The sequence below is a fragment of the Mytilus californianus genome, unplaced genomic scaffold (assembly GCF_021869535.1).
Source record: "Mytilus californianus isolate M0D057914Y unplaced genomic scaffold, xbMytCali1.0.p SCAF_19, whole genome shotgun sequence".
In the NCBI taxonomy this organism is placed as follows: domain Eukaryota; kingdom Metazoa; phylum Mollusca; class Bivalvia; order Mytilida; family Mytilidae; genus Mytilus; species Mytilus californianus.
In genome coordinates, this window is record NW_026262667.1 from 2,056,841 (window position 1) to 2,082,064 (window position 25,224).

The 25,224-nt window shown below is 33.3% G+C and overlaps 1 protein-coding gene across 1 annotated transcript; it reads left to right on the forward strand.

The window, feature by feature from the left end:
• The first annotated feature begins 559 nt into the window (after positions 1-559).
• Positions 560-25,021, forward strand: LOC127727049 (replication protein A 32 kDa subunit-like). The gene is made up of 8 exons (XM_052234459.1): positions 560-644; positions 3,309-3,397; positions 4,186-4,290; positions 4,905-5,018; positions 20,051-20,245; positions 20,992-21,111; positions 22,188-22,282; positions 23,055-25,021. The coding sequence occupies exons 1-8, from the start codon at positions 626-628 to the stop codon at positions 23,134-23,136; spliced, it is 819 nt and encodes a 272-aa protein (XP_052090419.1). The 5' UTR covers positions 560-625; the 3' UTR covers positions 23,137-25,021.
• The last annotated feature ends 203 nt before the right edge of the window (positions 25,022-25,224 follow it).

A 25,224-nucleotide genomic window follows, 5' to 3' on the forward strand; every position in this document is an offset into this window, starting at 1 on the left:
TATCATACAATATTGCGAAAATCCTACTCCTGACTGATGAAGTGCAAACGAGTATTAACAACTTTAAAAAGCTTTATCATCAGCAGTGTTTACTTTGTTCGTTAAATAATTGGCTGTTAGCAGTTAGTACAAAAAAAATGTACACACAAGTTTACAAGTATTCCCCTACACTTTTCCACTTAAACTCTAGCTAGCTCTAATTATTTACGGTCGAATATAAACTCATCATAGATATCAGACTTAAAAATATGCACGCCAGACGCGCGTTTCTGCTATAAAAGACTCATCAGTGACACCGTCGAAACTAAAAAGTTAAAAAGCCAAATAAATTACGAAGTTGAAGACCATTGAGGATTTAATTGAATGGAAGATATGTATGACAAATATTTTGTTTAACGTTTAAAAACACTTCGAAATCCACCTGAACAAGCTTCTTATTGGATTTACCACTGGAGAGAGGAAAAAGGACAAAAAATATTTAAAAAACTTTCTCTTGTAGTGTGGTGAATGTATAAACGCGGAAATCTAACGCGTCTACCCCTGAATCATAATCCGATTACACATTAATTTTTGTGTTTTCTGTTATTTCCCGCCATCTCAGCTATTTTCTATTCTCCTCTTTAAAATGTGGAATAATCAGGGAGGTAAGGCACTATGGTCAGATCCACTCGACAGAAAGCGATACCTGAATGTATAATGTGTAGTTCAATATCAATAATGTTGGAGTTTTTAGAATTATGCGACTCTACAGCTTTGACTTTGTAAAAATGTCCCACTCCCTGGCCTGGGCCACGGATTTGTATATCATGATCTATAGAACAATACAAATCCTTGCCTTGGTCTAGGGCCTTATTACAAAGTGAATGGAGAACGCAATTAGTTAACTGTTGAACAGTTGAAAAATTATGTTGTTCAAGATGACAGCAGTTCTCATCATGTTTTTGACGAGCCTGCAAAATATATTTCATGAAAGCAAGACATAGCGATCCTAGATTCTGTTGTCGGCCTCTGCGTCCTCAACATTTAGGTCCAGTCTGTGGTATGTCAACCGAAATTTTATTGTCTTCCCACAGCCGATTGGAAATACAAGACTTAGCAGTAAATGATTAATATTATAAGTAGTTCCAAAAACCTGTTAGTTTTTATCTGAATAGAACTTATCATCCAGATAGTAAATTTGTAAAAGATTCTGTGAAAAAAAATCTAACAAGTGTTATTTGAGGTATGTCTAATGAGTTACGAGTTTCTATTTTTAGACTCAAATTTTTCCACTCCATCAATGTCATTCAGACTCTCTGGACTTGACATATAGAACATATAAAACAGGTATTTTTCCATACCTGTACAGTTTGCAGCAGATATTTGCAATAGTAAAGCAAGTATTATATATCAGTTATTAAAGGTCCATGTGTGTAACCAATGTAACCATTGCTTCAATGAGGCTGGGAACAGTATATCTAAAGGGAAATGAATCTGATACGCTTTTCAGTATAAAATTGATAAAATCTCAGACTCCCCGAGACTTCCCGAGATTTACGGATTTTGGTAGCGTCTGACTGAAAAACTATCAGAACTGCTCAACAAATAAACCACACAACTCTAATTGTAAATAAATACAAGTTTTATCATTTAGAAGATATATTTTGTCATATAAAATTACCAAAATAAGTTTGATTTCTTTGATGTGAAGTGTTTTATAATAGTTTGGGAATTTGTAAATCATCGCCGCAATGGCCGCCATTTTTTTATTACCTTGTTTGCCTTCTGCACAATTCTGTGATGAAATGCTTGCGATTTTAACAAATTTGAAGTGACAGAATACAAGTTTGATACACTAGCATCACTATAAAACTAGTTTGAATGACATTTTATGGATAATATCAGAAATTATTAGGATAATAGCGAGTCCGTTTTTAACACATGTCCGTTTCTGTATCGTATCTTTATTAACTATGGCACGACGATAAAATCGACTACAATCAGGTAGTGTCAAGTCCCGTCAATATATATGTTCCTGAATGAGGGTAACAAAACAAGATACCTATCTTCAGGTGCACATTTTGTGCCATATCTAATATAGAATGAGATCAAGAAACATTTATTTTTAGCAATAAAATTTGGCCAATCAGAAACAAGAGATATATATAAGAGAGAGGAAAGATACTAAAGGGACAATTATAATTAACCATTTACTGCGAGTTTTATATTTCCAATCGGCTGTGGGAAGACGAAATAATTACGGTTGAAATACTTGGGGAGGCCTGCTACGAATGATTGCGACAACAAAGGTAGGCGTGTTATACACCATTGTGTAGATAAATAATTTAGTTTTACGGCATAAGTTTTAGTGGGGTCGAAAACCTAGACACGAAATATAACGGAAGTTCGCGACTTGGGTGACATTTTTCAAAATTGCGAGTTAAGTACTTTGTGTTATATAAAGGTATAATATAGGATTTTTTTCAGAGACAAGTGCCTGTGGGAGGTGGGGCGGGGGTCTGATCCCGGATCCTGCTTATTGTTTTGTCAGATTCCCATATGCCACCTATCATTGTAATAATAACGTTTGTTATTTCACATGTCATGCTTGACTTCGTTTCCCGTTTTCACGCTCAATAATTTTACTTCACGTGTCACGCTTACCTAAATTCTGCCAATCTCACATCAAGCTTAGACCCCAATGAGACCCACCTAACTGAGTCAAGTGTGATGATTTAAAAGGAAACATCGTTCCCAAGACACTTCGACTGAAATACTATCGGGATATAAGTTTACACCCCTTATTAAATTTGCAATTCTCATAAAAGTCAAATTGCATGTGGATTTACTAGTGTAGGAGTATTTGAATAGGAGATTGTTTCTTCTCTGCACTTATTTAATTGTTTTAAATTTTTAACCACTTTTTGGCCAAGAACTGTTTTCATAATAAATTAGTATTCACAATCAAATTTCTTTTTAAATATAAAATAGTTATCATTTTTAGGGGTCTATTGATTATAGAGGGAGTCAAAAAGAAATGATGTACAATGTTTTGATGATGCCTGATGGGTTTATTTCCTAAAAATTAACGAGGCGGTAGGCCAAGATTTTTTGTCACAGGAGATTGGTCAAGAGAGAATTCAGTTTGCAAGTAAATAAAAAAGCCATCTGCCAATTTGGGGAGGATAAGGATAAAAAGGGTTTCTTTCACTAAATACCAGACAATCAACCTAGTGAGCATGTAAAATGAGAGGATACTGAACAATGAAATTAAGCCATTAGTAATGTAAAGGTCCTGATCGACTGACATGTTTTGTACAATATTGTAGGTTTCCAAGGGTATGGTGAACAGTCACAAGGAGGGGGAGGATATATGTCCCCAGGATTTGGCACACCGAAAGCAGGTCAAGATAAGAAGGTATTCTAAACAGTATCAATGAAGATCACAACAAAAAATGAATTATGAGTTCTTGAGATAAGGTGCACATTACCGATTTTACATTTTAGCTCCAAAAAATTAACTTGCTAAGAAAAATTATATACAAAATTCTATTTGTCATCTACATAGATATAGGAAGATGTGGTATGAGTGCCAATGAGACAACTCTCCATCCAAGTTACAATTTATAAAAGTAAACCATTATAGGTCAAGGTACGGCCTTCAACACGGAGCATTGGCTCACACCGAACAGCAAGCTATAAAGGGCCCCAAAAATTACTAGTGTAAAACCATTCAAACGGGAAAACCAATGGTCTAATCTATATAAAAACGAGAAACGAGAAACACGTATGTAAAGACAGAACTATACTTTTATTAAAACAAAAAAGAAGTAAATACATGTAGTCCATTACAATAAGTTTGTTCTGCGTATTTGTAATCATTCTGTAAGATTTAAGTTAAAGGCTTTGTGAATCAGTAGTTTCAAACATGTATGTCACAGTCATAGATGCAGTCCCCTCCAAACTGGCAATGCAAGACAGTTATGATACATATATTATCATGATTATAAAGCTAAAATACAAAGTAAAAGATCTACACACTCGCATTTGATAAGATTTAATTTTACCACCAACATAAACCAGATTTATAAACAAATTAAAAAACCCATCCTTATGCAATTACAACTTTTACTTCATGTGCATATAATTATAATGTCATGTGTAAAGAAAAGTCTTGAGTTTTATTTGTTACCTATGATTTTATAGTCAGGATACAGAGCACAGAATCTGTTACCAGTTACAGTTGCTGAAGTATTCAATGCTAGTCAATCTGAAGACAAATTCTTCTCTGGAGAAATAGAAATTTCACAGGTAAGCTACTTTAATCTTTTTAATATATTAAACAAGGCCCTTAAGATCATATAATTTATATATTGTTCAATGATTATCCATATCCATGTGTCCTGTATCAGTTTTGGTTTTAAAGGTAATAACCTTATAACGATGATGTCCGGGTAAGGTACATGTAACATGTCTTCCTGCAGACTGTTACCTTGTGAACTAGCACGTTAAAAATCCAGCTCAGGGTGTCGGTCTAGTACAAAGCAGGGTTGATATTCATATTACATAAACATTTTCTTGTCTTGAATATGCATATTAATTTGCCATTGACATTAAGCAGCCATCCATCATCATCGTCATCATCATCATCATCATCTTCAATTGGATCTTAGCTTCATACTTTTATAGAAGTATAGTGTAATGAATACTTGGTTAAAGGCAGTATAGGATATATTGTACAAATTGAATATCAATCCAGGATGAACTTAACATTTATTATGTTTATACTATAATTGCTTCTAACCATTGTGAAAAAAATCATAAAAAAAAAAACTATTTGAGATTTTAAGGTTGAGCCCTTGTAAAATTATGTTCACAAAACAAAATAAATACAACAGTATTTAAGTTGTTATTTCTATTATAAGATTACTATGGTTGGATTAGTGACATCAGTTAAAGAATCTCCTACAAGAATTGATTATGAAATAGACGATATGACAGGTCCCCCTATCAGTGTAAAACAGTTTGTTGATAATGATGTAAGTATAAGTTTAATTAGTACTGAATAAAAATTTCTAAGATATCTTATTGCCTACAATGAAATTTATACATTATGATAACGTGTAATCACTATTTTGAATTCAGAAATTTTCCAATAGGGATTTTTTTAGGCTATTCCCCCGCCGTATCGGAGGGGTTATTAAGTTTTACCCTTGTCCGTCTGTATTGGTTTCTGTTCTCTAACTTTAGTTTGCCTCAACCAAATGTTATAAAACTTATACACAATGCTTATTACCACAAAACACAGATCAAGTTTGAATTTTGGTGGCGTCACTTTTACCATTCTACAGTTATGCCCCTTTACAAATGGAAAAATTGTTGAATTTGTTTCCGTTCTATAACTTTAGTTTGCCTCAACCAAATGTTATGGCACTTATACACAATGCTTATTACCACAAAACACAGATCAAGTTTGAATTTTGGTGGCGTCACTTTTACCATTCTAGAGTTATGCCCCTTTACAAATGGAAAAATTGCTGAATTTTTCGTTTCCGTTCTCTAACTTTAGTTTGCCTCAACTAAACATTATGAATCTTATACACAATGTTTATTACAACAATACCCATATCAAGTTTGAATTAAGGTAGCGTCACTTTTACTGTTCTTGAGTTATGTCCCTTTATAATGTTATATGCAAGCGTGGGCATCATCTGTGTCCTATGGACACATTCCCCACTTATTTGCACATGAAAAAGACCTGAAAAAAGATTTTGTGGAATACAGTTCATTTTCAAAAAAATGCATGTGTGACATTTTTCTACAGAACTGTTAAGACAGTAAAGGAGTTGTAAGGGCCATGTTAAGCCCCAATTATTAAGTTCAATGTTTCAAGATAAAAAAATGGTTTTAGGTTGATGATAAGACATGTGAGAAAGTTAAATAGAACTTTTTTTGTCAAAGTTTTACTTCAAAGCGTTGAATTTTACATCCCAAAAAAGTTAAAAACAGAGATTTTTGGGAAATTGAACCAAAATGTCCAGATTTCAAATATTCAAGTCAGATATGTTAAATGTCATAACAAACATTATGTAAAAAGATATTTTTGGAAAATGACGCTATCAGCGGCATGTTTCCGATACCATTGACCAGAACTAACGGAAGTTGATTATGCCTCCGCCTACCGCACTCGGTTTCATATTTACTATTTTACATACTAACTGGAATCTGCTTGTATTACGCTACACTCGAACAAAGTCTTTGTTAAAGTGTTGTAGTCGGACGGGAACCAGTTTACATACGTTATTTTATTTACCAAAAAGATATCTTGACCTGTCCATATGTTTTTTGTTATTAAATGGTATTTGGAGCTATCCCTTTGTTATATTTTTCATATTTATTCGAGCTTTCACTTTTATGCACATGTCTTACAATCGTAAACAATCGGTATGTATACATGATAAATAGATCCGTTTTGTTATGGTGTTGGACTTTTTACCCTCCAATGATCAGCAATCGCTAGACAAAATAGTTCTCCTAAATAATGTCAGCCTTTCATGCCATTTCAACTTTACAATCATTAAAAAAGTAATAATCGGAATCATTTTGATATCCATTGGATAGAAACTGGTCTTTATCAAGATTTACGAAGATTTTAATAATCGGAAATTAGTAATACGGTTATACCCACGCGGTGCGTATGAATCTTTGTTCACAAAGTTATAGCAGCAGAGTCTGTAACTGTATCATTATTAATTAACTACACTGTTATTGTACTTCAAATGATGAAAACTGCATATGCAATATAAGATGTCAACTCGGCCAATACAGATTTTTTCCGTATTGGCCGAGTTCTGATCCGGCCAAAACAGGATTTCGGAACGTCTCTAGTTTTTAGATCGTAAGTCACGATAAACTCAAACTGAAAGTAAACAGTTGTTTGTACGACGCAGTTTTTATTTACTCACCATAAACAAGCTGAAACGTTCAGTATGGCATATATTTTAGGTTAAAGACGGTCCCATTCATTTGAAAAGCATTTTGAAAGTAGACGATGGAAATATTTCAGGTTTAGGGAACGAGTAAATTATCACAAAGTTCATTTCTTGACGACCTCATAATTTCATCATGTCGATTTTTACTGTTCATTTTCGCTTCTCATGTTTTGTAAACGGTCTTTTATTTTTAAACCCGAACCAGGCATATGCATTCTGTAATTGCGCAAATCTTCGTTCTTTGGTCAATTGGCTTAGGGATAGTTGTATCAATTTCAACTCTTACATTATTTTTTTTTAAATATATTTGCATTACACATGCAATGGCAGTACCTTTCCAATTACTATTTATGTGTTGTGTCTAAATTAAAGTTGTAACACTTTATAGTGACTGGAAAGGGTAGAAAAATTCATCAGATGAGAAAAGGCTGAAGATGCATGGAAACGGCACCAAATCATTAGATATTGCAGCTTATAAAAAGAAACTGAGATTTGGATAGTTCCACTTCAAGGTAAAAATGTTTATCTCTTGTGAAATGAAATAAAAAAATATTGTAACACTGTAGTTAATTAATAAAGATACTATTACATGTATTTCTGTATTGGCCTTATTGTTGGTCCTCGGCCAGCAGTATTGGCCTTCGGCTTCGCCTCAGACCAATACACCAAGACATGGACCAATAACAAGGACAATACAGAAATACTTACGCAATAATATTATAGAATGACAGTATGGTTCAATAGCGGGAATCAGCCCCTCAACTACTTTTTACATAAATATTAACTTCTGGCTTCAACTCCTTGTTCGTCTTGTCTGGAGATCTTGTTGTAGTTCCAGTTAGGCAAGCATTTTAGAGATGTATCCCGTCCATCCTCTCTTGACTTGTAATTTCTGGTGATAGATTTTGCCGCTTGACGTATCTTTTCAAGCTTGTTTTTTTTTTGTTACCGTGTAGGGGTCCCATACTATGGCTCCATATTAAATTGTAAGATCCATTCCTAAAGGTCTAGATCATTGTTCTAATCTGACACAAATTTCAATAACTGGAATGCTACCCGAGTTGAATATATGGTGACCTACTAGAACAGCATTATCACTATTGGAATTGTGTTTAGTACCATGATTGTTCAATGTCATTAACTTAAATGGAGACAGACATTTGACCTGAAAGGTGGTGTGGGAGTGCAAAATCAAAAACTAACTGACTATGATATATGGTTAAAGAATGAATATCAATTACATGGGTCAACATGGTCAAGGGCAGAGTTGTTATGAAATAACAGTATGGCAGAGAAGTGGTTTCAAGTTTCATATAAAGCGACCTGACTGACATGAAATAAAAAATCAAAGGAGTATCCCTATTTGTCTAATCTTCAAGGTGAAATAAAACTAGTAAAACAATATTATACTATTGTCTAAATCTACAGAAATATAATTTGCTTCAAGTAACAGAAATAACTAGGTCACTAGTAACTTATTTAATGAGTATGTGGGGTATAAGAGCTTGCTAACAACAGGCTCTTCATAATCATTTGGTTTGAAAAGGATACTAGTAGTCTATATTCTTGATTTAGAAAAATGTAATTGCAAGACAAAAATCACATTACTTAGAATACTTTAGATCATTCAGGTAGTCTTTATTTATATGTACAAAAGAACAGCCAGTAGTCATTGGATATTGTAGATCATTCAAATAGTCTTGACCTATTTATTAGTACAAAAGAACAGCCAGTAGTCATTGGATATTGTAGATCATTGTGGTAGTCTTGACCTATTTATTTATAGAAAAAAACAGCCAGTAGTCATTGGATACTGTAGATCATTCAGGTAGTCTTGACCTATACATTTGTACTAAAAAAACAGCCAGTTGTCATCTTCACATAACACACACATATACGAATATCAATTATGTGCTTATGAGACATGTTGGAATGTTAAACTAATTACGGTATGTGAAAATCAAGACTTGCATAAAAAATATCACAATATTAGAGACAGTGGCGTCATTTTTCCTCAGAGCTTTCAGCTCTTTGATTTGTCTATGCATGCGCTATGTGTTTCCTGTCCAAAAAATCAATGTAAATTTACCTGTTTTGATCGAATTTTCACTGAAAATCAAAATGAATGCTATTTGTGATGTCTTTAATTGAATGCAAGAACATAAATTTTCAGTAAAAGACGTATGTCCTATCTAGTCATTATATTAGCTATGATTCGTTGTGACATTGGTCAATAAATTCTAATTTTGAAATGTAAGCTAGAATTGGGGGTCATTTTAGGGCCATTTGTTTATATTTATTAAAAACATCCAACTATAAGTTGCAAAAGGCAATTCATGTGTTTAACTTTTTAGCCAGCAAACAATAGTTTCAAGTGTGGTGTTTAGGTCAGTTTAATACAAAAGGCAAAATTATTGTCCATGCATTTCATGTCCTTAAAATGTGTGAACTATATACCTTTTTGATCATGACTAGGTAAGTTTATTGAAACTCTTTTGTATAAGATTGGACTACCATCTCTACAATGTACATGTCAGTTCATATTAACATATTAATAAAGTCCTCAAATCATTTAATAATTTTGGTGGAAGGAAGGGGCTGTTTTGTTTTAGTAAATTTAAAAATCACTTGTCTGGTCCTGTTATCTTACCTCTACAATTATTCAAACCAGGAGAAATTCCATTGGTGTTGTCTTATTTTAAGTGATGTGTTAGATCCGTGTAATAGAAACTATTGGGGCAGTTTAGGTATATGTAGTACATAAAGTTGCTTCTTCAGTTAAATTGATTTACAGTAAAGGATTCATGGTGATGCAACTGTAATTTATATTAAAGTTGTGCAGCTCATCCCCACAATCATATGTGTCCTTAGGTTAGTTTAAAGTGCTTTAAATGTAAAAAAAAGTTATTCTTATATGATGATGATTCTTTTGCTTTGTAAACAAAGCCATGTTTTATTCCAATAAAAAAATGGGATTCAAACACATCAGTTGTATTTTGAACAATGCCAGAGATCAAAATTGACATTTCTGTTGGTGTTGCTAGCTAGAAAATTAAATACAGTTATGTTTCAGAGGACAAAAGTTCTAAATTTTGTTATTAGAATCAAAATAATTCTTTCATATCTCATTTTAACATGGGTAGACAATATATATGTCAACATCTTACACCTCGCTCTGTATGAAGATATTGACAAATATAATGCCTACCCATGTTAAAATGAGCTTGGAGAATAACTTGAAAGAACCTTTTCATACGACCGCGAAAAAAACTGTTGTATATTGGTATGACGTTGTCGTCATCATTGTCGTCCGAAGACACATTGGTTTTCGCACTCTAACTTTAGTTTAAGTGAATGGATCTCTATGAAATTTTACCATGAGGTTCAATACCACCAAAAGTTTGTTGGCAAGGGTCCGGAAACGGTCATATATGCCAGTCATGTCCTAAGATGAAACTATTTGTCCTAAACTAGTAATTGGGATTTAGGACAAATTTTATTTTTTTAATGAAGTAATTTCGGTCATTTCATTGACTCAATGTTTGAAATCGGATTTCTTAATCGCCAGTTTGCACTGTCTTGTGTAAGTTGTGATCACTTGTTTTTGTTAAAGGCAGTGCTTTAATGCCTTTCTAGTTGCCGGGTTAATCCTTCCTTCCGCGATATCCAACTTATCTACGTGGGGGGTCGTTAGGCTCCAAGTAGATCCGGAAATGTTGAATTCTCTCCTCTTCTTATTGTGATATAAAATGATTTTTGTTTCATTTCATTTACATTGGGAAATAGAGAAACGTTCATTGTGTTTTGTTAGTTTTAAAAACTTTCGATATATTTGTATTTTGCATTATAAGCAGTCAACCGATTGACAAACTAGAATTATTTGAATTCCGTGTGGAAAGAGCTCGGGTTAATTTCGAGTGTTATCTGCAATCTATATGTTTATAAATCATTTCAGTCGTTGATATAATAATTAAAGGTCGACTGAACATGAATTATATTATACAATTTAAAGCGCATTTCTGTTTATGCACGTGAACCCGTCTAACGTTATTGTTATTTCGCAATTATATAAAGTAGCAAATTATCGTTCCTGAATAGGTGGCGCCGTGGTAGCCGATCCTGTTCATCAACTTCCGGTTTCTGCACTGTGCAACTATTTCAGTTACATTTTTAATTAACGATGCCAAGTACTTGTTGTTGTGTACCTGGATGTCATTTAAGAGGAGGACATGCATTTCCAAATGACTTAAAAAGAAGGAAAAGTTGGATCAACGCCATGGCCCATACGCAGATTGGACGAGAACACGATGAAATCGTGGAGTCCATCTCAATCAGCTGTTGTTTGCAAGGCACATTTTACTGAAAAAGACTACGTGCAGGAAACTATACATGGTAAAACTCTATTTTCTTTTTGAAATATATAATTATATATGTAATCGCCATGCGAATAAACCAAAGTCTGTTTACAACCGCAATTATCGTTTTAGAATAAAAGGGGGTGGTTAATTCAAGACGTCATAATTTTTTGGATTACGATTCAATGTGATCTGTTTGAGATTTTTTGGTGATTGCTACAATTATAATGATTTCTTACAAGAGGTATATCATACTGAGAATTATTTTAGCAGTAATTAGTAATGTAGTAATGACAGGAATGCATAAGCTATGCCTCATAGACTTTCTTGAAAAATATCAATGACAATGTTAACAGGAACAAAACAATGACATGCTCTCATCTATGTTATAGTTATTTAGGTACAAACAATGTACGTTTGTTGCATTAGCCTCTCATTGTTTGTCCTTTGGATTTACATAACATACATTGAATCAGGCAAACATAGTTTTATCCAGATTGTAATGAATAAATCTAGTTAATATTTCGCCAGGTAATACAAAGTATACATTGCTAATGGAAGTTCATTTAATTATCAAAAAACTAATGTTTTATAACCTTTTTCAGGGTGCAAACCCACCATTCAGAGACTTAAGTCTACTGCCATTCCCAGCCTATTTTCCTGGACCAAGCAAGAGACTGAATCGTCCGCAAAAAGAAAAATTAGGGCAGTTTCCTGTGAAATCAAAAGAACTAAACTTGATGAATATTGTAGTAGAAATCTAGAGGAAAGTTTTGATTGTAAAGTTGGTTTTCCTGAAGAAGTCATTCATACTGCAGAAAGGATTTATGACTGTCCACCACCAACTGCCGAGCTAATGTTGAGCTTCACAGATGGAATTATGCAAACACCATCAATGCCTATGTTTTCAGCAGAGAATTTTGAAGTGAAGACACGTGACACAGCCATGCATTTTTATACCGGTTTAGAGTTGTATACTAAATTTTTATTTGTTTTGACCACACTTGGTCCAGCAGCACATTGTTTGAGATACATATATTTTCAAATTGATAGGGTGTCAGTTGAAAATCAGTTTTTTTATGACTTTGATGAAATTGAGGCATTATACAACCAACTTTGAACTTTCTAGATTCTAGATTGAATCTAGTGTTAAGAATATTGTGTATACATGGATTGTTTTTATGTCTAAAAAGTGGTGTGAGGCTAACACTTGGCCATCTAGTGGTTTAGTCAGGTATTTTTCACCATCCAACTTCAAATTAAAGTTTCCTACGACTTGGATTATTATTGACAGCACAGAATATCCCGTGATAAAACCTAAAGCTCCTAAAGCTCAGGCAACCTTTTCATCATATAAAAACAGAAACACTGAAAATACTTGTATGTTCGACACCTGGTGGTTTAGTCAACTATGTCTCTAATGCATATGTTGGTTCTACCAGTGACTATGAAATAGTTGAAAGATGTAGAATAGTTCAATTATGTGATCCAGGTGACAGTGTGATGGCAGACAAAGGTTTAAATGTGCAAGATTTGTTTGCTAACTTTTTTCAAAAAAAGAAACAGAATTAGTTCCAAAACTCTTATACGGGATAGAAAAGTCTCCAATTAACATGTGCACATAGAGGGAAATATTGGACTTGGCAAAACATACAAAATTCTAATAAATCCTATGAATGGAACTGAAACAAAACTTTCATCTGAAATAACATTTAGTTGTACTATGTTGCATGATGTTGTGTAATTTTAGAACTTGTATTGTGCCAAAAGGATGCATAAATAAAAGTGACGCAATGAATTTTGTTCTGATATATATATATATATTTATAATTACATGTACATGCACATGTAAATTGTAAAGCATATAAAAATAAGGAGATGTGGTATGATGTTCAGTGAGTTTATCGAACTAAAGTGCATAAGAAATGGGTTAAGCAGTTACAGGTGTTACTGTCACCGTACAATCTCCAACAATGAGAAAAACTTGTACCGTGTAAAACATTTCAGAGATCTTACCACTAAGTTTTGTTGTCTCACCTTGACTTTGGTGAATTATTTATATCTGTTGATGTAAATGTAAAAAAGAAGATGTGGTATGATTGCCAATGAGACAACTCTCCACAAGAGACCAAATGACACAGAAATTAACAGCTATAGGTCACAGTACGGCCTTCAACAATGAACAAAGCCCATACCGCACAGTCAGAGCTCTATAAAAGGCCCCGAAATGACAATGTAAAACAATTTAAACAAGAAAACTAACGGCCTAATTTATGTACAAAAAATGAACGAATATAACAATTATGCAACACATAAACAAACAACAACCACTGAATTACAGGCTCCTGACTTGGGACAGGCACATACATGTACATACAGAATGTGTCGGGGTTAAACATGTTAGCGGGATCCCAACCCTCCCCCTAACCTGGGACAGTGGTGTAACAGTACAATACAAGAACGAACTATAAAAATCTGTTGAAAGAGGCTTAACTCATCAGATGGATAAATACAAATACAAGTGGACGTGGTCGGGTAGTTGTACATCCAAACAACAAAAAGACACTAGGTACAGATCTGAGAGTACTCAAAGTTACTGACAGCTACATGTAGTTCAAAGCCACTAACAACTGATAAAAAAATCTTGCATCTAAGACTAAATTATCAATCCGTAAGCTCCCTTTAGAATTTTATAAATTTTAGATTTTACATTTCTGAGTTATGGGGTTTTATTCATTAAAAAAGGGGGGATTTTCCAGTTTTTGTCGAGCCTGCGACTTTTGTCGCAGAAAGCTCAACATAGAGATAGTGATGTGGCGGCGGCGTTAGCTAACTTCTTAAAAGCTTTATATTTTAGAAGGTGGAAGACCTGGATGCTTCATACTTTGTATATGGATGCCTCATGTTACGAAGTTTCCGTCAGCCACATGTCCAATGTCCTTGACCTCATTTTCATGGTTCAGTGACTACTTGAAAAAAAAGTTAACATTTTTTGTAATGTTAAATTCTCTCTTATTATAAGTAGTAGGATAACTATATTTGGTATGTGCGTACCTTGCAAGGTCCTCATGCTTGTCACACAGTTTTCACTTGACCTCGACCTCATTTCATGGATCAGTGAACAAGGTTAAGTTTTGGTGGTCAAGTCCATATCTCAGATACTATAAGCAATAGGTCAAGTATATTCGGTGTATGGAAGGACTGTAAGGCGTACATGTCCAACTGGCAGGTGTCATCTGACCTTGACCTCATTTTCATGGTTCAGTGGTTATAGTTAAGTTTTTGTGTTTTGGTCTGTTTTTCTTATACTGTATGCAATAGGTCTACTATATTTGGTGTATGGAATGATTGTAAGGTGTACATGTCTAGCTGGCAGGTCTCATTTGACCTTGACCTCATTTTCATGGTTTAGTGGTCAAAGTTAAGATTTTGAGTTTTGGTCTTTTTTTCTAATACTATATGCAATAGGTCAACTATATTTGGTGTATGGAAATATTTTATGATCTATATGTCAGTCGCGCAGGTTTTATTTGACCTTGACCTCATTTTCACAGTTCATTGCTCAGTGTTAAGTTTTTGTGTTTTGGTCTGTTTTTCTTAAACTATAAGCAATAGGTCAACTATATTTGTTGTATGGAAGAATTGTTAGCTGTACATGCCTGCCTGGCATGGTTCATCTGACCTTGACCTCATTTTCATGGTTCATTGGTCAATGTTTAGTTTTCTTGGTTAATGTTAAGTTTATGTGACAGTTGTAATAAAGCTTTATATTAAGGACTATCAACATAATATCAGTGATTAGTAAAGAAGGCGAGACATTTCAGCGTGTGCACTCTTGTTGGACAACAACTCAAATATGCTTTAAGCAGTTCGCATCAAACTTTGGTGAATTATTTATAGCTATTGATGTAATCTCCCTATAGATTTTCATAAATTTTAAATATGACATTGAGAAGAAATTGAACTTTATTTGTTTATAGTCTGGCAACAGATTTATTAAGTATTGCGCAACAGCACAATGTATTGCACAACAGCAAGAAATCTTTAATTGATTATAAATTCAATTCATATAACCGATTTCAAGTTCTTTGACTACATTTATTCAGAAACTATAATATGTCAAATATTTAATTACAATCCAAATTCAGACCTGTATCAAGCTTGAATATTGTGTCCATTTTTGCCCCAACTGTTCAGGGTTGGACCTCTGCGGGTGTATCCAGCTGCGCTCAGCGAATCAGTTTATTTCTTAATTAAGAACTCCTTTTCTCATTCATAAATTACTTTAAACTTGGAAAGATAATTTTGCTTGGAGTTATAGTTTCTTAAAAAAGTATTGTCATTGAAAGAGTTGACATGTTGCAATGTACATTTATTCTACATAGTTCTATGGTACCAAATCAAAAGTTTATATAAAAGAAAGAAGTCAAAGGTTTCCCATCATAGTTAAGTTACATACTTTTTTTTTGTACCTGAGGTCGTTGAATATAGATCATTATATAAATAAGGAGATGTGTTATGATTGCCAATGAAACAACTATCATCCATACTTAACAGTAACAAACCACATTTGCAGAGTTGAATAAAATACAGTTGATAACATTTACTTATTACTAAAAAGAAAATGCCTAACTATTTTAAACAGTATTTGAATATCAATTATATGGTCATTTTTATACGCCCGTTTACGGGACGTATTATGGTATACCGTTGTACGTCCGTCTGTCCGTCTGTCCGTCCGTCCGTCCGTCGTCAACATGTCAGACATTAACTCAAAAACGCTTTAACCAATTTGCTTAAAACTTTGGTGAATTGTTTATATCTATTGACATGAGCTCCCTTTCGTTTTTTATAAATTTTAGATTTTACGTTTCCGAGTTATGGGGTTTTATTCATAAAAAAAGGGGGATTTTCCAGTTTTGGGACAATAACTCAAAAATGATTTCAGCAGTTCTCATGAAACTTTGATGAAACGTTGATATCTATTGATGTAAGCTCCCTTTAGAATTTTATAAATTTTAGATTTTACATTTCTGAATTATGGGGTTTATTCATTAAAAAAGGGGGGATTTTCCAGTTTTCAGACAAAAACTCAAAAATGCTTTCAGCAATTCGTATGAAACTTTGGTGAACTGTTTATATCTATTGATGTAAGCTCCCTTTAGAATTTTATAAATTTTATTTGTTTATAGTCTGACAACAGATTTACTAAGTATTGCGCAACAGCACAGTGTATTGCACAACAGCAAGAAATCTTTAATTGAATATAAATTCAATTCATATAACCAACTTCAAGTTCTTTGACTACATTTATTCAGAAACCTATGATAGATGTATGTCAAATATTTAATTACAATCCAAATTCAGACCTGTATCAAGCTTGAATATTGTGTCCATTTTTGCCCCAACTGTTCAGGGTTAGACCTCTGCGGGCGTATCCAGCTGCGCTCAGTGAAGCAGTTTATTATAATCTTCCTGTTACAAAACTTTGAATTTTTCGAAAAACTAAGGATTTTCTTATCCAAGGAATAGATTACCTTAGCCGCATTTGGCACAACTTTTTGGAATTTTGGGTCCTCAATGCTCTTCAACTTTGTACTTGTTTGACTTTATAACTATTTTGATCTGAGCGTCACTGATCAGTCTTATGTAGACGAAACGCGCGTCAGGCGTATTAAATTATAATCCTGGTACCTTTGATAACTAATTTGACTATAAACATAGATAAAAAAGGTACAAACTGGACATAATGCACTAGTTCATAAACAAGTGAGAACAATCACCTTCATATAGTGCTCAGAATATGACATTCATATAACTTGTTCAATATCATTAGAGAACTCTAAATCTTAAATACTGAAAGCCACCTCTGATAAGTACACTGTTCTATGCAAGATAATGATATAACTGGACTAAAAATACACACAACCTGTAATTAACTGCCTTGACAGCGCTGTCGCGCTTTGATTTATAATCCCTTTCCTGTAATAAAACTGCCACTCCAGTAGTTTGGTAATCCTGAGGGCCCTCCTAATATCTATATCAATGCCTCCGGGAAGCATTGGCTAATGATCGCCAATCACTTTTTACCTGTGGTTTTAATTCACACCTGACAGTGATGACAAACTCAGAATAATATCTTAACAAAAATTGAAATTCCCTGACAAGTGTATTCATTATTTAATTTCTTTTCAGCAAAGACAATCATCAAATCTGATTTTAAAATTAAACCTAAATTTACGGAGAAAAGAGTATTTTTTCATGTGCTTTATTTATTACTATATAATACGCATGCGTGAAATTGTCTTCAGCAAATTTAATATTTAATCGTAAAATGCAAATTGATTTCATGCTAAATTAAATGAGTGCAACTATTGTCTGTTACATTCAAACACTTTTAAAGGTAATAAAATAAAAAAAACTATAAAAAGCCGGTGATTTCCGGTCAATTTGATAAACAAAACAAATCCCGGAAATGAATCCGGAATTATTCGTACTTTAACTTTATCGCAAACTTCCGGTTTTAACTTTTGTCAAATCGAAAGAAACGTAAGCAATGTCTGAGAGATTTTGAGTCATTAAAATCATTTTAATTTTAAACTATAGCCTTCCCTAAACTGTTCTTCATGGTAATGGTAAGACATTTACTTAGTAAATGCGATGAAACAGCAATACAAGTTCGTTGATGCTATGAATCTGGTCAAGTTGACATCAACAATTTGGAAAGGGGCACCAACTTTTCAATCATCTCAAAATGACCGAAATTGTGCGGAAAAATTTCCGGATCCTTGTTTGTTGGGATTGATTTTGGGGGTTATGGTACCTACAGTGAAGGAATTACGGGCCAAAAAGGGGCCAAAAATAAGCATTTTTGTAACTTCCAGACATAACTTGTGTGTTAGTTAATGGATCTCTCTGACATTGTACCACAAGGTTTCATATCACAAAGGGAATGCTGGGATTGATTTTGGGGGTAATTGCCTCAAAATTTTAGGAAGTAGGGGCCAAAAAAGGGGCAAAAACAAGCATTTTTCTAGTTTCATGATAATAACTTGTGTGTAAGTGTATGGATTTTTCTGAAATTGTACTACAAGGTTCCATATCACAAAGGGAAAGATGGAATTGAGTTTGGGGGTAATTGCCCAAAACGTTTAGGAAAAAGGGGCCAAAAATAAGCATTTTTCTAGTTTCCAGACAATAACTTGTGTTCAGGTGTATGGATCTCTCTGAAATTGTACTGCAAGGTACCATACCACAAAGGGAAGGCTGGGATTGATTTTGGGGGTAATTGCCTCAAAATTGTAGGAATTAGGGGCCAAAAAGGGGCAAAAAACAAGCATTTTTATACGCCTGTTTATGGGACGTATTATGGTATACCGTTGACCGTCTGTCCGTCCGTCGTCAACATGTCGGACATTAACTCAAAAAAGCTTAAACCAATATGCATGAAACTTTGGTGAATTGTTAATATCTATTGACGTGAGCTCCCTTTTGTTTTTTTATAAATATCAGATTTACCGTTTTCGTTTTTTATAAATTTCAGATTTACCGTTTCTGAGTTATGGGGTTTTATTCATTAAAAAAGGGGGGATTTTCCAGTTTTTGGACAATAACTCAAAAATGCTTTCAGCAGTTCTCATGAAACTTTGGTGAATTATTTATAGCTATTAATGTAATCTCCCTATTGATTTTCATAAATTTCAAATATGACATTGAGAAGAAATTGAACTTGTTTATAGTCTGACAACAGATTTACTAAGTATTGCACAACAGCAAGAAATCTTTAATTGAAGATAAATTCAATTCATATAACCAATTTCAAGTTCTTTGACTACATTTATTCAGAAACATATAATATGTCAAATATTTAATTACAATCCAAATTCAGACCTGTATCAAGCTTGAATATTGTGTCCATTTTTGCCCCAACTGTTCAGGGTTGGACCTCTGCGGGCGTATCCAGCTGCGCTCAGCGAAGCAGTTTATTCTAGTTTCAGGACAATAACTTGTGTGTAAGTGTATGGATCTTTATGAAATTGTACTACAGTACAAGGTTCCATATCACTAAGGGAAAGCTGGGTTTGAGTTTGGGGGTAATTGCCCTAAACATTTAGGAATTTGGGGCCTAAAAACAAGCATTTTTCTAGTTTCCAGACATTAACTTTTTTTCCATTTTAAATTGGTTATATCTGATTTATATATAAAAGCAAATAATAATGATATGGTTTGAATAGGTAAATTAAAATTTTTTAAGTTCTTAGACCACATTCATTCTGTGTCAGAAACCTATGCTGTGTCAAATATTTAATCACAATCCAAATTCAGTGCTGTATCAAGCTTGAATGTTGTGTCCATACTTGCCCCAACTGTTCAGGGTTTGACCTCTGCGGTCGTATCAAACTGCGCCCAGTGGAGCATCTTATTTTATTTTAAAATCATTTTCATTATACTAAAATGAGCAACAGGATGGGTGCCACATGTGGAGCAGGATCTGTTTACTCTTCCAGAGCACCTGAGGCCACCCCGATTTTTGGTGGAGTTCATGTTGCTCAGTCTTTAGTTTTCTATGTTGTGTTTTGTGTACTGTTGTTTGTCTTATGGTCTTTTTCTTTTTTTGCCATGGCTTTGTCAGTTTATTTTACGACTTATGAGTTTATATGTCCCTTTGATATCTTTCTCCTATCTTATACAAATGTATATTAATTTGATATCTTATTTTGACAGGAATCCCTTCCAGATGGAGAGAGGGCACAACCTATGAGAGAGAACACATATGTAAGAGTGTGTGGACATGTGAGGTCAATGGGAGGACAGAGAACAATAGCTGCTTTCAGAATGACACCTATTATGGATATGAATGAACTAACATACCACACATTAGAAGTTGTACACAGTCATCTTATGTTGAATAAATTATCGGTAATATAAATTGTAAAAATGAGATAAAAAAAATTGTTCATTTCATACATCGGTAGTTATTACTTTAGGTCAGTAAATTGATGTGAGGAAACATGCTAAAGGAGAAATACCCAATACTGGGCAATTGATGTATGAATTATCTGCACATGATTATGATGGAGACTGTAGTTGCTGGTCTCAACCTATTTAGTAATTAAGGCTTTAATGACTATGGGATGTTTTATTGGGCAACAGTTAAAAAAAAGAGAACTGGAAATTTTAGTAGCAACATAAATTCCATAAATAAAAACCTGAAAAGGCAAAATTTATTTTGTGTAAATACTATTATAAGTATACTTAGGGTTAAATATTCTAGAAATGATTGTTTCATTGATCATTTGGCACATTTTGTGGAAATCCAACTAAATATAAACTGCCAGATTTCTCTCAAGTGCCTCCTGGGCCCTCGGTCAAAAAACTTTACAAAGTACTTGGAGTACAAAATATGTGCTTGAAACACCAAATCCAGCATTTTGATAGGTTGAATTTTGAGTCTTGAGTTCAATAATTGTACTCAAAATTTTTATGACTGCAAGGCTTGACCGCAAGTTCACTCATTTCTGGAATATATATTTTATCTTTAAAAAAAAACTTGATATATATTGCCACAGATAAGTATTTGTTTTTTATCCACTTGTCCATAAATAAACCTTGACCAGTAGAAGGCATTATAATGATTGTACATTCATATTGTATATTTATTACAGGGTGGAAGTGAAGGAGGAACGAGTTATGGAAACAGTATGCAGACAAATAATGAACAGAGTTATGGAGATAACACTGGTGGTGGGGGTGTGGTCAGTGGTTTGAGTTCTGTACAAAACCAGGTTTGTATAAAGATTGATTCTTATAAGTTAGGTGTAGCATTAATGTAGGAGAAATTTTATTCCATTGTTAAAAGTTGAATGAGTATTTCAAATTTTGGCAGAAATATATGGTATAGACAGTCTGTATACTAAATTATTAGACTGTTTATAGTCCTTTAACTTGTGACGGTCAACCTCATTCAATTCCATTCAGTGACCCCTTAAAAAGCACAAAACTTTTGATTGAATGTTAGTATGATTTTTTAATGCACAAGTTGTTATTTGTAATGCTACTTTTGGTTTTAAGCAATTTTACTGACAAATTCTTTTAAAGTTTGACTTCTAAGAAGTATCAATGATGGTCAAATTCTTTTTAAGTTTGACTTGTAGTATCAATGATGGTCAAATTCTTTTAAAGTTTGACTTCTTGTATCAAGGATGGTCAAATTCTTTTAAAGTTTGACTTCTAGTATCAAGGATGGTCAAATTCTTCAATATTGATTTTAACATTGAATTTCTTCATGTTAAGAATCCATGTATCTACTGATAAGAGATCCATTAGTGAATACAAAATTTCTTCAGATATTGTACATGCCAAAATTTCAGTGTTCAATCAAAATTACCTGGTCTAATCACTTTTAAATCTGAAGGTATTTAGATAATATTTATGATTTAATAAGTGAATCAAAGAGACATAATCATATTTCTGTCCTTAAGAATTGAGAACCATGCGTTAATTATAAAGAAATATATTGGCTAGGGAAAGTTGAAATGAGATTGAGATAGGAATAAGAGGATATGAATTAATTATCAAAATGATTGAATTAGGCCAAAAATTTAGCTGTGCTTCTTGCCTTCCTACCTACCTGCCTTATAATTTCATGCCTACCTTTCACATTTTATGGACATTTTTGGTTAAGCACTGTTCAAGTCCCTATAGAAGACATTTTTTTTTCACCAGTACGCAGGAAAAAAGCATATTTTGTATGGCCTAGTTTAAGTTGCTTAGCAAAACCTAGGCCTGTAACTGACATTCTACACAGTAACATGAAAAAAGTTGAAGATATTATGACTATGATTTTGTATTCTTTATAAAGGTACATATGTTGATAAGGAGTAACAATACAGAACAAGGAGCTAATATAAATGATGTATGTCAACAGTTACGAGGAGTACCAGAAAAAGCTATTAGGTTTGTATAACTATATCTCACATGGTTGGTCATGTGATGTACTAAAACAAAGACAAACAACTTGTAAACACTGAAATGTTTTATTGCATACTAAAAACATCTTATTTGAGAACTGTCTCTGTGGTCTGATTGGAGTGTGTTTGCCTCTAGTGCAGGAGGTTTTTGGTTTGATCCCCTGCCAGGTCAGACCATGGACTTTACTACTGATATTTGCTTCTTCTCCACTTAGCATGCAGCATTTAAGACTATTAATGTCAGAATGGTGTGTATGGATATGTCTTCCTGCAGACTGTTATCTTGTGAACTTGCACATTAAAAATCAGCCTGTTAAAAATGTAGGTCTGATACAAACCAAGACTCCTCTTCATATCACATTGAAATGTTCTCATCCTCATATGCATGTTATATGTGCCAGATTAAACACCAATCCCAGACCATCATTGTCTAAGTTTAGCATTATTAATGTTAAAAAAAACAGTATTAGAAAACAGTAATATAACACACACAAAAACATGATATCGGGAGGAAGCTGGACATTAAGATCTCAGACGTATTGCACTCTAAAGTATATACATATTACATATGAGTTAATTATTTAAACCATTCATATCAATTGTGTGCTTACAAATTTGAATAACGGCAACAATGAGACAGCTACCCCAACAAAACAAAAACCAAACAACATGTACCAATTGAACAGCTTGTTAGTCTTTAATTGATGGATAAAACTGCAAAATTATCAAAACCCAGTATTTGTTTACTTATTTTACAGAGATGCCATTGAATTTCTGAGTAGTGAAGGACATATATACTCAACCATAGATGAAGATCATTATAAGGCAACAGACAGCTGAACAGTTTCTTTGATAAACTTTTACTCAATATTATATGTCCTCTGAGTTCAGCACATGTGAAGAGTATATTTCATGGAGGTGTTCATAGTCAGACTTCAGACACATGAGAAAATTATGATCATTTTACATGTATGTTGTAAAATATACAAAATATATTATTTTGAATTATAAGCCTTTACTCAAAACTGACAGTAGATTTCAAAGTACAATACAGTATCAATTTATATAAAAGCAATTTCAAAAGAGAAGAATTGAATGGCACCAATCCTTGTATTCTTGAATAAATATATGAATTTTTACTTTGTAGAAAATGGGTCCAAAAGCCTTATATCTGAAACTGTGTAACAAAATAAATTATTATCAGTCCGTTTTTCTCTCCAAAATCATTAACATGCAGACTACACATTTATTTAATACCTTGCTTTGTGAATTTAAATTGCTGCCTAAAAACTTCACCTTGGATGACAATTGAATAAAAAAGCTTTTGTCAGACCATATGATACTGGTCATGATTGATGTTTGCTTTGAAAGCTTTAGTTTTAAGGAATTATACCTCATTCAAATGGAAAATTTACCAGAGTGGTGTTTCCTGGGGAATATCTTTTCCAATTTTTGTCACACTTAAATCAAATGTCACTAAATACAAGACATATATAGCTATGCTAATCCAGGGATCACAGCATAAAACATTTCATACAGTAAAGAGTCAAACCTTAATAAATCCATGTCAAAGGGAACTGTTCAACTTATCCAAAGTTATGAGTTGCATTATGTTCTCCCATTTTACTATTGTACCAGTTTCAATTTAAGTCTCAAACATATTTTCTAACCATCTGCATCAATAATAGTGTTTGTTGTTCAATCAGTAGAAACTTGCAACCAATGATTGGTTTTGATTGTTTAAGCCAAACCAAAACGTCTCAATTATGTAATCAGTTTTGTTTTAAAGAGCCAACATATAAATGAATGACATTCTCAATATGCTACATAACAAATATTAAGTAATGCTTTTAAGTTCAATAATTTAATTTTGGATGTAACACGTCTTCTGATTGGCTGAAAGTATTTAGTCTATAGGCTCATAGACATAATTTTGTCATGTGACTGACTTCATCAACGTTTTTTCATGATTTACTCCTTAAAAATGGAGTTTAAAATTTAATAATAAGGAACGACTAATATTTTTTTCTGTCTATTCGAAATAACCTAAAAAATGTGGTGCACACTTTTAAATAACTGGATTACAGTAATTCCTTAAATGAATATGCAACAAAACATCTGAAGTGGAACTTAGAAATATACTAGAGTAAATGAAGATTTTCATATCCACCAAGTTCATTAGACTTAAAAATGTTTTTGACAAAGAGGAATTTAACAGGGACTGGCAGAATACTAACTTTATTCACATGTATTTCAGAAAACAAAAGAGTTTCAAAACGATCTCTTGTAGTTCAGTTCCTTGTTAACAAAATGTTAATATTCATTGGTCTATAAAACCATTTTCAGGGTACCCAATAGTCTGGCGTGCGATTGCTACCTCATTTTCTATGTGAACACCTTCATGGTCTCAAGGTAGGATGAAAGCCTCAAGTCTAGAAAGTTTCAATTCTATACTCAGCTCTGTCATAATTCAAAATTAGTATTTGCTTCATATTACCCAAACAAATATCACCAAAGACTGGAGTTCAGAATCAAAATGTTGTGTTCCAGTATGGTGACATGTCTTGATGCTGACTGCTTGTGAGATAGCACTTCAAAATATCTGACTCGTGATTTTGCTCCAGTACAAAGCAGAGAAGATAAACATAACATTAACTTGTTGTTTAGATTTCCAAATTTCAGTTTTTTGTCGTCTGTTAGTGATCTAATATATACTTTAAAGTGTTGATGTTTTATTTCTGCCTGTGGGAAATTTGGGAAAGAAAACAAGCAATAAAGCCATGTACTTCATACAGCTGTAACTGTACACTTCAGCTCATGCAAACACAGGACTGATATGGCAAGCTAATGACGGCACAATAAGTTATGCTAAGAACAGAACATAGGTGTAAAAGTCAAGTTTTGTTTATTATCTTAAAGACCAATATG